Genomic DNA, 14863 nt, shown 5'->3' on the forward strand with positions numbered 1-14863 from the left:
TCCCACATTATATCCACCCATATAAAAATGTAAATACTAAAATGTTTCCAAAACCCAATAGTGTAGAATAACATACTACTATATAATCCATATAATCCATGTCACTGCTAGCTTCCATTATTCAGAACTGACCATGTATACACATTTAAGATACTCTCCTTAAAAATGATAAACTCTCTTGATTTTGCAGTCCTTAACTGCAATACATAATTAAAAATAGGATGTTGCCCTAAAAATATAATAAGCAGAATTCACTTTAAAACCTGAGAACATTTTCAAGTTACTAGAAGTGTCTTTTTAATAAGCTCAGAATCCATTTTTTCCCACTTTCCTATTGTACTAGGAATAAATACATTCAAGAGACATGACCACATTACTGTTAAATAGGTAAAGGCAGATTTTTAAAAGACTGGCTTAAAAAGACCTGGACATGAAAGGAAGTAAGTATGTGGAACCAAATATAGGAAACAAAATGATTATCTCAACCATATAATACCTCTTCTAACCCCATTACATTAAAATACAAGCTTAATCTACATACATTGGTGATTCAAAAATCTTAGCAATGTTCTTTGTTAGGAACAGCATGGCTTATTTAATAACTCTTTTGAGATAGAATAGTAAATCATAAAAAGTTAAAGTTAGAAAAACTTCCACGGGGAAAAAGCAAATAAGAAAAATTGAAAACCCAATTAAAAGATTTATTTTACACTTCAGCCAACTAGCTTAAACATACGAAACTTTCAGAAATTAGAGAAGAGGAGAAATAATGAAACATATTTTTTAAAATGGAAGTGAGAAAATGACAAAATAGTCAAAAGCAAGACATACGAATTCCATGGGAGTTCTAGATGATTCTGTCCTAAAGAACAACATGTATTACACTAAAATAAATTAACAATAAAAAAGGAAACTGCTATATATAACAAAATACATACAAAAGAATGCTAGCTTTAAAAGAGCCCATGCTTATGGGCACCTGGGTGGCTCAGTCGGTTAAGTGGCTGCCTTCGGCTCAGGTCATGATCCTAGACTCCTGGGATCGAGCCCCACGTCAGGCTCCCTGCTCAGTGGAGAGCCTGCTTCTCCCTCTCCCTCTGCCTGCCTCTCTGCCTACTTGTGCTCTCTCTCTGTCAAACAAATAAATAAAATCGTTAAAAAAAAAATAAAAGAGCCCATGTTTTAAATGAATTTAGAACTAAACAAAATTATTTCTCCCAGTTTGGTCTAGTTATACAAGTCAACAACAAAAGATGTATCAGATTTCAGCCCAGCTGCATGATCTTTAAAAGTTAAAGTTGAGAAACTTCGGATAGAATAAAACTTTAAACATTTTTAGCCAAAAATAGGGATTTTTATGATCACAGGCTGAGAGAGGATTTGTTAGAGACACAAAGAATAACAACCATAAGAAAAAAGATGGATTCACCTATCTTAAGATTAAAAACAAAATAGAAAATTCTTTTCATGAAACATACCATAACCTGGGAACAGATATATGAAACACCTACTGGCTAGCATGTTGTATGGTACTGTAGCAACATTATTCATTCCCATCCCTTTTCATCTTCCAGCCTCTAGCACAGTGGCTGAAAGTCTAAAACTATATTTCTCAGTGGTTCTTGTAGCTGGAGTTGTGGGTGGGATTAAAGTTTCACCAGTGAGAAGCACTTGAGGGGGATATGGAAAACAGAAGTGAGCTGAGAATATTTTTCTATTGGTATGACAGACAGCAAGCAAAACTGGACAGACATGAGGGTATTCTTATAGTCAATACCCTGTGCCTCGCTTTCCAATGGCAAGACTCTAGGCTTTAGGGAAATGATGCTGTAGGAGTAGCAACAGAGATGGTGGCAGCACCATAAATTTCTGACCTCCAGATCACAGCCCCTAAGTTATGATCCTAAAACCCGGGATCTAGTAGTACTTACATGTAAGTGACTAAATTCCTTCCTCTCTGAAATTTCTACAATGGTTATCGTTTACAGTATTATTACTGCATTGACACAGATTGGCACCCCAACAAATATTCAGAATACAGAGTATATAAACTATTTTGACAATTTAATAAGGAAAAGGTATATAGAAACTGGGAAAAAGAAATGAACAAGTATTTAATGAGAAGAGAAAATCACATGGATAAATAAACATATGAAAAATGGTTAACCATATTAGTATTCAGGGAAATGTTAAGTTATAACCACAATGAAAAACCATTTAAGACTCAAAATAACAAAAATTAAGAAACCTGGTAAGACTAAGTGCTGATAAAAACATATAGATCAATAAGAACTCATAAATATCACAGGTGGGAATGTAAATCGGTACAGCCACTTTGGAGATTAAGTTGGTGTTATATTGTAAAACTGAGTATTAATATAATCTATGACCCAGCAAGATTATCCCTTGAAACTCTTGTGCTTGTTTGTGCATGATACTGAGTAGAAGAAAAAGTCCCAGGAGACTAAATGATATGATTTTTTTATAGTTAAAAAAAAAATACAAAACCGAATAATATATTGTTAGGGATACACACATCTATTAAAAAATTTAAAGAGCAAGGGAACGATAAACACAAAATTCAAGAAAGTGTTAATATCTAGCAGAAGACAGGAGAGGAATGGGATAGGGAAGGAAAACATGGGTAGATGCACCAGTATTGGTAACTTTTTTTAGCTCTTACCTGGATGGTGGATTGTCAGTTTTTGTTTTATCAGTATGTTTCATAACATATGTGATTAAAATAACTATCTTATTAATGATTGCTAATATTTATAAAGTGTTTATTATGTACCCTATCTTCCTCTACAGTCAGCCCTATGAAATAAATTATTATTTACAATTCAGAGATGAGAAAACTAAAGCACAAAGAGGTTAAGTAACTGTCTAAGGTTGCACAGCTAGTAAGTAATGGACCTAGGAGTCAAACAGAAAATCAGGCTCCAGATCTGTACTCATAACCAGTATACTATATGAATGAAATATCAAATAACAACAATAAAAATTACCTAGAATAACAATAAAAGAATCAACTGTTAATTGATCTACCTTTCGTTTTCCTTGATGACATTTTCAAGATGTAGTTTCATCTCGCCCATATGTTTCTGAAAGATTAAAATATGGAATGCATTTTGCAGACAGGTCTCTATTAAGTAATCCATTCCCATGCAAGCAGTCAGATTCTATGGCACTAGGCTACTGATAAGAAACAACTATTCTTTACTCCTAATAAGCACTAGTAAATATGGATATTTTAATGATACATAGAATATAATAAAGCATTCATTTTGAAACAAATATAAAAATATTTATATGACACACTGAGAAATATTTACAAATGCATTCCTATGATTTATAGATGTTTATAAAAAAAAGATGAGATATTCCTCAGTATGTCACTATAACAAATACCAGATGATCCCCATACCCTGAATGTATTCTTAATTCACTTTAGTTTAGGTGAAGCCCATATAAGAGCTTGTATTTGAAAAAGTAAAACGTTAATGGTGAAAAAGAAAATAGAGATCTTCTTTAGCAGTAATTCACTTAGTCTCCTATTCGCCACCTTTATTAACTGTCTAAACTCTCCACACCATATAAGGTTGCTATGGTAAACCTATATCATCACCAACATATACTTTAATAGGAAAAATGGAGAAAAAAGGAATCACTAATTAAAATACAAATAAGAATAAAATATACCATAAAGAGAATGAGTTTGGTAGATTAATTCTCTCTGAGGAGATAAAGGGATTGTAAAATTTCAACAGGAAAGGAAAGGCATTTCAAGTAGAGAGAAATACGTGTAAAAGCAAAGAGGCAAAAAATATTATAACACAGGCATAGTTGTCAGCTCTCAATGAGAGTAAATAGGCAAGGGGAGAGCAGGAAAGAGGCCATGTAAAATCGCACTTAAAACAAAACTGCAATCAACTCATGATATGTCCATTAGTCTTGATTGGGTATCCTAGGCTAAAGGAGAAGAGCCAAGCCTGGAGTGAACCTGGCAAGGGAAGGGTGAAACAGGCAATGCTCCAAGCCCTTCTGCTTCCCTTTCAACCAGAGAAGCTAGTGGCAGCTTGGTCTAGGAAATCAGTTAACAGCTAACTCTAAAGTTGAACCTTTCCCAGGTCCTTGCTGTGAATGAAGCACAATTAAACCAAAATGAATGAATTCACTATCAGATAACTGAGAAGTGACCATACATTGAGTGATGATGAAGTGAAAGAAAATTGGAAAGGCAGGCAGCAGGTCTTGAATGCCATGGTAACTAAGAGGTTTGGATTTTATTATAGCAATTATCCTGATTCTTGTCATTAAAAAAAAAAACAAAACCAAAAAACTGATCTTAAAAGTTGCAAAATCTTGCAAGATCTTTAAAAGTTGCAAAAATGTTGGCATATCTTAAAAAATATTTACTCAAATTACTCAAATAGTTTATATATATATATATATATATATATATATAGCTAGGATTACAGGTGAATCATTATAGTCACACTAAAGATTCTTTACTGTAAAATATTTCAAAATATTTAATAGTTGGAAGGAAACAAAATCTCAGCAGTCCCTCTCATATTATCAAATTTTCCCTTATTTATATTTTTGGAAGAAAATTTTTCATGTAGAGAACTATAGCGATACTTCTCTTGCTTTCAAGATAAACCATTTTTTTACTGGTCAATAAATCCTAAGAACTAGTTCTAATCAGTAATATCCATGTGAGCAACTGTTCTTAGATTTATCTGCCAGCATTTTCTTTTCCTCTCTAAAAGTAGCAACTACTCTTGTTACAGACCCTTAGGCTTTCTGCTACAGTTTTCTCTCTCTTGTAATTAATTCAATAATCACTCTTAGATTGAGAATGCTAAATAGGAAAATGAAGTTAAACACCTTAGTAAAATAGCTGATTAAAGAGATATATGAATCAGCTAGATTATAAAAAATTAAAAATTTAAAAGTTTAATTCAAAATAACTAGTTACCCCATTTTATAACAATCAAACCACATAAGATGTCATTATAGCAATCCTCGGTGAATTCAGCAGAAACTTTAACTCACTAGCCCTAAAAATAAAAGCAAAATACCATGTGTGCAGAAGAGAGCTTTCTGTTGCTCTTTAATTGTCAATTAGAAAGATTAAAAGACATTACTACGGTCGGTTCAAACTTAAATGACCACAGGTTTAAAAAAAAAAAAAAAGCACATAGTTAAGACTAGGAAAACACCTAATTAACTTACAATAAAACAGGAACTGCAATTTAAAGAAATGCTTGTTTTTGAAATTTGGGTTTACAGGATCACTTTGTAAATGTATATTAGAGGATTAATCCTGGAAAAGAGAGTATAAATAATTTCAAATGCAATGGAAAACCTAACTTATTTTTAGAAGATGAAAACATTATGTGTTCTTTTAGTAAAACACTTTTAGTCAATTCATTAACTTATAAATAGGAGATTGTTAAGCTAGCTCTAATCATCTTGTTCTAATAGGCCCTGGTTTTTTATTCATTCATCAAAAATTGAGGGCTTATTATACACTAGACTTCAAAGCATATGGTAGGGTCTCTTGCTGTCCCTGCATGAAGAGAAGAGATATAAATAAAGTTTAGTGTTTGCCACACTTACAGCCCCATTCTGAGGAAATCAGTCTTAAGGTGGTGTTTTTATATAAAGTTGCTATTCTTTCTTTCATTTGCATTAAATTAAGTCAACCTTGCTACCCAACTGAACTGATCCAGGGATTGGTATCTAAGCCAAACACAATAATGAGTATATTCAAACTCTAAGAAGTTTATCACCTTCTAGTGAGCTTAGCTTGAGACATATAGCATCTCTTTAACAAATGCTTCCTTTGTATGGTTATCCAACAGTCAGAAAGGTCAAAGTTTGGGGCGCCTGGGTGGCTCAGCTGGTTAAGCGTTTGCCTTCTTGCCTTCGGCTCAGGTCATGATCCCAGGGTCCTGGGATCAAGCCCCGCATCAGGCTCCCTGCTCTGCGGGAAGCCTGCTTCTCCCTCTCCCACTCCCCCTGCTTGTGTTCCCTCTCTCGCTGTGTCTCTCTGTCAATTAAATAAATAAAATCTTAAAAAAAAAAGTTTCTTTCTAAAAAAAAAAAAAAAGAAAGGTCAAAGTTTGGGAGGAAAATGTAAAAAACTTTTAAAATCAAAGAAACAAATTATAAATCTTAACAATATTCTAAAAATGTCGATCACTGAAATCAGATTGTATCCTGAATAATGTTGTGCTATTATTCTAGTTCTCCATGAGCCTGCTATATATCCTAATCTTAGAAATTCTAGGATAGAAGTGTCCTTGGTTTCTTCACTCTGTTCACTCCTAAAATAAACCCTAATTACTGAAAGGATTTCAGACGGAAAGCTGCCATAGCTTAAGCCTGTATTAGAAACTGATCAAATGCATCTAAAATTTGATGGACATAATATTTGAAATTGGGTGAAAAATCCATTCTCCAAATAATGGGATACACAGGTAGAATGAGGGTAAAGAGAAAGGTCTCAAAGTATGAGATGGCTTTGGGTCTCCCTGGGGGAAAAAATAAAGAGATAAGCATATAATAATGAGTTTAAGAGCTTCAAGCATCTAAGAGATCTTGGGAGATACCAGGAGCAAGGAAACACTGGATCAAAAAAACAAAACTGAAAATAATTTTTAAACACACTCACACACACACACACACACACACACACACACAACTCTTTCTTACAGACAGTGAAGAATTGATTAGTTATAGCTAAATATTTTATTCCTCATCAATGTTTTTGAAAAGAGTATATTTTACTTTTTTAATAGAATATTATAAAAAGCTTGATAACTATGATTTCATACCTGATAATATTTCAGCTGCCTATTTAGCTCTTCCAGATGCTTATCATACTCAATAATAAGAGGAGCTAAAAAGCTAAAGAAAAAACACATAGTTTAAAAATGGCATATTGTTTAATATAGGTTAATGTATAATATGTAAATTAAATTGAACATCAACATTTTCATGTTAAATGTATCCATAGCAATCAATATTTTGCCGTTTTCCTGTTCTCAATCTTAGCTCAATTAATATTTCCAGATATTGTCAAATATCAAGGGAGGGGAGGTAATGAAGGAGTTCATCAAGAAAACAACTGCCAGTTGACCCTTGAGCTGAACCTGGGCAATTGGAGGCTACTCACCCCCTCCCCTATCCTTGAAATATGTGTTCTGCTTGCCTTCCCCAGTTCTAGAAGCTGCTCCAAAGATACAGCCTTAAGATAGTAATGTGATGCTGAGACTATCCATACTAGGTATGTAAGTGAACCCAGTTAAGGCCTCCTGTAATGTGTGACTGAACCAAGTTAAAGCTTCTATATCAACTTTTAAGATTATGGCAGGCAGGTGAGGAAATCTAGTTATCTTGCATCCTCCCAAGACAAGCCTCATAAATAGATTCCATTGTTTAATAAATTTGCCACTTACCAGTCTGGAGTGGTCTGCCTCTTACTTCAGTCTCTCTTAGCCCTCCACATCTGAGGGCCAGTTTCTAGAAACTCCAGAGGAGGTTACGAATAGGAGGGAGATAAAATCACCCCAGTTGAGAGCTACTCTTATAGATTATAATGCTGCCTTTTTGCCCCCTTGTATATTCAATATCTAATTATAGCAGACTATGAAATAAACAATCCTAATACTAAAGGAATTATTTCAACAATAAATATACTTAAGAAAATAATATTTTTCTGGTAACTCAACCTTACCTTTGATCAACTATTGTGTTTTCTAATGTGTCATCTCCATCTCCTTTGAAGACAGTTTTCTATAACAGAGAATATTGCATTTTAAAATGTTTTCTCACATCATCCAAGCCCAAAATTGGCAGTAGTTTAAAATTAAATACAATTAAAAATTTTACCTTAGAAAATCTAATGCAATTAAAAAAGATGAAGAGAAACAAGTAATCATCTAAGCTGATGTTGAAAGTTTATTTGGTAAATTTTAACATCCATGCATAATAAAAACTCTTGGCAACCTTGAAATAGGAAGAATTATCTCAACTTGATAAAGACTCTCTACCAGAAACCTACATCAATTACTATCTTCCGTGGTAAAACATCAAAAACACTGCATTAAATGCAGTTTAATGCAAGGCTGCTCACTATTACTGCTAACTTCAACACTGTACTAGAGGTTCTAGTCAGTAGAACCAGGGTAGAGAGTTCAAAATTTAAAGGCTGAAAAAGAAGATACAATACTATTATTATTTACAGACAATTTGACCATTTACCTAGAAACCTACGTATAATCTACCAATTATTAGGTCTAATAAGAGAAAATACTAAGTTATCAGAAAATCAACAGAACAGCTTTCCCAAATGCCAGTAATAATTTGAAAATGTAAAAGGAAATAATACCCTATTCACTACTGTAACAAAAGGTAGTACTTGAGAATAAAAAACAAAAGCAAAACAAAAAAAAGTTGTAATAACTACTGAAAAATCAACTATACTGAAGGACATAAAAGAAGATATAAATAAATGGTACTATACCATTCATGGATATGTGAAGGGTCAATACTGTAAATATATTAACTCTTTAAAATTCACTGTAACTGCACTGCAATTCCAAAAAAAAGTTCCAATAGAAAAAAGGTAAATGGGAAAAGAAAAAAGAGGAAAGGACTTGCCCTCCTACATATCAAAACACTGTTAATGCTAGAGTAATTAAAACATTATGGTACAGACACAGTAACAAACAGAAGAGTATAGGAAATCCAGAAATAGATTAAAAAATTTACAGAAACATGATGTATGAAAGAAGTGGAATTATAACTGAATAGACAAAATACTGCTTTTAAGTAACAGTGTTAGGTAACAAAATAAAATTAGATTCCAGCATGTACTAAATGGAAAAATAAATTACAGATAAAGATCCAAATGTTTTAAAAAATATTTAACAATTATTGAAAGAAAAATGCATTTTTGACCATGGGATAGAGAAAGCTTTCTTAAGTTCCAAAAAATGAAGAGACTTTTGTTTGTTGTGTTCACCAATATACCAAGCAGTGCCTAATACTTCCAATCAAAATACATTTTCTAGCTGGAAGACACCAGGAGTAAAATCTATGAACAGAAAGACTGAGATATCTTACAATATCCAAATTTAAAGCTTCTATGCAGCTGAAGTACCATAAGCAAAGTTAAAAGGCCAGCAACATTCGTAACATGACCAAAAACCTACTATCTAGTATAAAGTATGAATATTCAAACACAAGGAGATGTACAGGATGTTTAGTGCAGCTTTTACTATAATAATAGATAAAATGTCCATCGATAGGCTATAGGAAAGTAATACAACAGGATCCCATAAGTAGTTCAAGGAATTAACAAGATTTATATGTATCACTACGGACATATCACAAAAGCAAACAGGTTACTTCAAGAAGCTATTCATATAGAGAAAGAGCAGACATCCTTCCTACATAATACACAATAAGAAATTCCAGATTGATTAAAGACTTAAATATGAGAAGCACATTTATGCAAGTGAAGGACTTAACACACAACAGTAAAGCATTGACACATCTGACTATATTAAAAGTTAAAACTTTTCCACTATAAAGCATATAAACAAGATAAATAAAAACCCACAAATTGAAAACTTTCCACATGTGTAGTGAACAGAGTATTTACCAGCAAAATAAAGAGAAAATCTGAGATCAGACAAAAGCAAGCACAACTTCATTAATAATTAGGGAAATACAAATAAAACAACAGTGAGATATCATTTTACACCAATCACAATGACCAAAACAAAATGTCTGATAATGCCACCGATGGCTCAGAAGGATGTTTACAAGGATTTTAAACTTGCCAAACGATACAATAAAATGATTTCAAATATGAACATTATATACTAAAAGTATTGGAGCATGTATACTATTGAAAAACACTAAATTTAGGGTGGTGATTACCACTGGGAAGGGATGGAAGGAAATGGACAAGAGGTACAGAGATAATTTTTTCTGCGATGTTTTATTTCTTAAAAAAAAAGGCTGTAAATAATCACGGCAAAAAGTTAAGAATGGACACAATTGGGGGGCAGCTACACAGATATTAGTTTTAATATCTTCTGCACTTTGATGTATGTTTGAAATAAATTTAAATACAGGAACAATATGTGCAAAGTGTTGAGCATAATTCCTGACATATAGAAAGCTCTTAATAAATCTTTGCTCTTTATTTTTTTAAACTTTTTTCTTAATATGGAGGAAAATCTACCGGCTAACCAAGGTATATATTATGAGCATTCAACCAACATAGAAAGCATTAGTTCTGAAAATATACAGCCTCACAGACATGTTGACATGGATCCAGGACTATAAGATGAATCAGACAAAAAAGGGTAACCTTCCAGAGAGAACCCTGATAGATTAAAGAATAAATGCATTCAGTAGTCTATGTAATTTCGGGGAAGGATTTACTTAATCCTAGACTATTAAAAATAGTTATTGTATTATTTAAATAATTAATTAATGGACAAGTGGTATTTTAACTTGCAAATGTTCAAAAGTTAGTTAAAAATCTTCTTGGGATAACTAAGTAGTTCAAACTTTAAAAATATTATTTCTCAAATTTCTTAGGAATTTTTATAAAAATCAAATCAACTACCAGTGTTATGACTAATAGTTGGGGGATGGATAGCAGTCTACAAAATAATAATTCAAGCCCTCATTAACCTCCCACCCATCAATTATAAGTTTCCTAATTGTTACTCTTATTATGTTTCACTCTATCATTCTTCTAAACATATTTAGGAATCGCCCAGTGTTTACTAAATTAAATCCAAACTCCACAACTTAACCATTTAAGGCACTCTACAATGTACATACAACCTACCCTCCCTAATGTTATTTTCCGTTATACTTCTTTCATATATGTCAAACACAGTATAACAAATGAAGTATGTTTTACTCCCTAAATACAACTCACACTTTCTCACCTCCTTTTGCTTCTCATCATGCCAGTGGGTCCATCTGCAATGCTCTCCACTACCCCTTCTTTTAGCTCCCACTGAAGTTCTTTAGAAATCTTCCTACTTTTCAGTACCCATCAGACATGATACATCCTTCAGGAAACTTTCCCTGATCTCTCCAACTATATATTATCTCCTTTTTCCCTGATACCTGCACTTGGCTTTAAGGTTAAGACATGAATAATATGCCTTATACCTAGTTATTTAATATTTATCTCAACCCATATTTCTATTAGTCTTTAGGTTCCTGTGAAATGGTAATTTTATTATATACATTTTCATATCACTAAAGCTCTTGGTAGAGTGTTTTACATAAAGGAGGTACACAAGATATATTAGTTAAACTGAATTCTATAAAGACACTGTTCTGAAACATTTTCTAATGATAGTTGCTAAGGAAATACTGATGTAAGAATAAATAACCAAAAATCCAAATTATAAAAATTACACGATTATAAAGATAAACATAATAAACCAAAATATAAGAAAAATATTCAAAAGAATAAAAATTTAGATTCAACAATCCTTTCCCACTTGCTAGCAAACTTTTAGAATAAAAGACCGTATGACTTAATAATTCAAGACCCAGTGGAAAAAATCAAGTTGGGAGGATAAGATTGAAATCGACTAAAAAGGCATTTATATAGGAGCACCTCACTGGCTCACTCAGTAGTGTGACTGTTGACCTCGGGGTTGTGGGTTCAAGACCTATGTTGGGTGAAGAGATACTTAAAAAACTAAAATCTTTTTTAAAAAGCATTTATATATATGTATTTATACACTTACATCTATTTATGTTTATATATTTTAATTGAAATATAATTGACATATGTCATATTAGCTTCAGGTGTACAAGACTAACAATCCTATCCATTAAGCTATGCTCACCAAAAAAAAAAAAGCATTTATAAATATCCTTTTTATATTCTCTAAATCAAAATTTAAACAAACTATACTAAATAAAAGAAACATACGGAGCATTTTATATATCTTGAACAGATAATCTACAATTAATTTCTATTTATTTTGATGCAAAAATGACTTCCTGAGATGATGGTGAGAATGTATTACAAAAAGAATGTCAATATAATTGGATTTTAGTTGGGTAGACAAATTTTCTGGATACTTCTCTTCCTCTAATGAAAATACACACTCTCTACATATTCTAAACATAGTTCTGTTTAATTTTGTGCCCCTTACTTTATATCACTGGCTATGAAATATGTTAATGGCATCCTAACTGACATCCTTTGAAAGAAAATATAGGCTGACTAGCATTTTGTGAAAGTGTTGTTGCAGCAAATCATATCATGAGGAAATGGATTCTCATCATTTATCAATGAAGGTCGATGTACAGTGTAAGAAATTGCTAAACTCTTACAATTAGACTCTCTTTAAAGTGTCAAATCCTTTTCTTTTTTTTTTTGAGAGAGAGAGAACACGCTTGTGCATACATGTGACGGGGGGGGCAAAAGGAGAGGGAGAAAGAATCTTAGGCTCCATGCTTAGCACAGAGCCTGACATGGGCCTGGATCTCATGACCCTGAGATCATGACGTGAGTTGACATCAAGAGTCAGATGCTTAACCGAATGAGCCACCCAGGCACCCCTAAATCACTGATTTTCTTTTTTTTCTTTAAATTTTTTTATTCTTATCTTAATCACCATACATCATTAGTTTTTGATGTAGTGTTCCATGATTCATTGTTTGTGCATAACACCCAGTGCTCCACGCAGAACGTGCCCTCTTTAATACCCATCACCAGGCTAATCCATCCCCCCACTCTCTCCACTCCAGAATCCTCAGTTTGTTTTTCAGAGTCCATCGTCTCTCTTGGTTCGTCTCCCCCTCTGATTTCACCCCCTTCATTCTTCCACTCCTGCTATCTTCTTCTTTTTTATTTTTTCTTAACATATATTGCATTCTTTGTTTCAGAGGTGCAGATCTGTGATTCAACAGTCTTCCACAATTCACAGCGCTCACCATAGCACATACCCTCCCCAATGTCTATCACCCAACCACCCCATCCCTCCCACCCCACGCCCACTCCAGCAACCCTTAATTTATTTCCTGAGATGAAGAATGCCTCATATCACTGAGGTCATATGATACATGTTTTTCTCTGATTGACTTATTTCACTCAGCATAAAACACTCCAGTTGCATCCACGTCATTGCAAATGGCAAGATCTCATTCTTTTTGATGGCTGCATAATATTCCATTGTATATATATACCACTTCTTCTTTATCCATTCGTCTGTTGATGGACATCTTGGCTCTTTCCACAGTTTGGCTATTGTGGACATTGCTGTTATAAACATCGGGGTGCATGTACCCCTTCGGATCCCTACATTTGTATCTTTGGGGTAAATACCCGGTAGTGAAATTGCTGGATCGTAGGGTAGCTCTCTTTTCAACTTTTTCAGGAACCTCGATGCTGTTTTCCAGAGTGGTCGCACCAGCTTGCATTCCCACCACAAGTGTAGGAGGGTTCCCCTTACTCCGCATCCCCGTCAACATCTGTCGTTTCCTGACTTGTTAATTTTAGCTATTCTGACTGGTGTAAGGTGGTATTTCATTAAGGTTTTGATTTGGATTTCCCTGATGCCGAGTGATGTTGAGCACTTTTTCATGTGTCTGTTGGCCATTTGGATGTCTTCTTTGGAAAAATGTCTGTTCATGTCTTCTGCCTATTGATTGGATTATTTGTTTTTGGGTGTCGACTTTGATAAGTTCTTTATAGATTTTGGATACTAGCCCTTTATCTGATATATCATTTGCAAATATCTTCTCCCATTCTGTCGGCTGTCTTTTGGTTTTGTGGACTGTTTCTTTTGCTGTGCAAAAGCTTTTCATCTTGATGAAATCCCAATAGTTCATTTTTGCCCTTGCTTCCCTTGCCTTTGGCGATGTCTCTTGGAAGAAGTTGCTGCGGCTGAGGTCGAAGAGGTTGCTGCCTGTGTTCTCCTTTAGGATTTTGATGGACTCCTGTCTCACGTTTAGGTCTTTCAACCATTTTGAGTCTATTTTTGTGTGTGGTGTAAGGAAAAGGTCCAGTTTCATTCTTCTCCATGTGGCTGTCCAATTTTCCCAACACGATTTGTTAAAGAGACTGTATTTTTTCCATTGGACATTCTTTCCTGCTTTGTCAAAGATTAGTTGACCATAGAGTTGAGGGTCTATTTCTGGGCTCCCTATTCTGTTCCACTGATCTATGTGTCTGTTTTCCTGCCAGTACCATACTGTCTTGATGATGACAGCTTTGTAATAGAGCTGGAAGTCCGGAATTGTGATGCCACAACATTTTGCATTGCTTTTGCTTTTGCTTTGCTTTGCTTTTTCTTTGTTTTGCCTTGCTTTGCTTTTTCAACATTCCTCTGGCTATTCGGGGTCTTTTCTGGTTCCATACAAATTTTAGGATTATTTGTTCCATTTCTTTGAAAAAAGTGGATGGTATTTTGATGGGGATTGCATGGAATGTGTAGATGGCTCTAGGTAGCATTGACATCTTCACAATATTTGTTCTTCCAATCCATGAGCATGGAACGTTTTTCCATTTCTTTCTGTCTTCCTCAATTTCTTTCATGAGTATTTTGTAGTTTTCTGAGTACAGATCCTTTGCCTCTTTGGTTAGATTTATTCCTAGGTATCTTATGGTTTTGGGTGCAATTGTAAATGGGAAGAAATCCTTAATTTCTCTTTCTTCTGTCTTGTTGTTGGTGTATAGGAATGCCACTGATTTCTGTGCATTGATTTTATATCCTGCCACTTTACTGAATTCCTGTATAATTTCTAGCAGTTTTGGGGTGGAGTCTTTTGGGTTTTCCACATAAAGTAT

At 33.8% G+C, this 14863-nt stretch overlaps 1 protein-coding gene across 11 annotated transcripts in view; it reads right to left on the reverse strand.

Moving 5' to 3' along the window:
• SCLT1 (sodium channel and clathrin linker 1) overlaps window positions 1-14863 on the reverse strand; it is a 183836-nt gene that overhangs the window by 147736 nt on the left and 21237 nt on the right. For 10 of the 11 annotated variants that reach the window (XR_003208832.2, XR_003208834.2, XM_073892263.1 and 7 more), the window contains exons 3-5: window positions 7751-7809; window positions 6849-6921; window positions 3049-3104 (exon numbers count right to left, since the gene is read on the reverse strand). Coding sequence is in view for 9 of the 11 variants with exons in the window: in XM_073892263.1 (XP_073748364.1) it covers window positions 3049-3104; window positions 6849-6921; window positions 7751-7809 (188 nt within the window). In the remaining 2 variants the exon portion in view is untranslated. Of the gene's footprint in view, window positions 1-3048; window positions 3105-6848; window positions 6922-7750; window positions 7810-14863 lie in introns of those variants that run through there. The other variant, XM_073892267.1, reaches the window with a different exon arrangement.

Source organism: Callorhinus ursinus, unplaced genomic scaffold (genome assembly GCF_003265705.2).
Source record: "Callorhinus ursinus isolate GAN/ISIS: 27379988/994484 unplaced genomic scaffold, GSC_fseal_2.0 scaffold4, whole genome shotgun sequence".
NCBI lineage: Eukaryota > Metazoa > Chordata > Mammalia > Carnivora > Otariidae > Callorhinus > Callorhinus ursinus.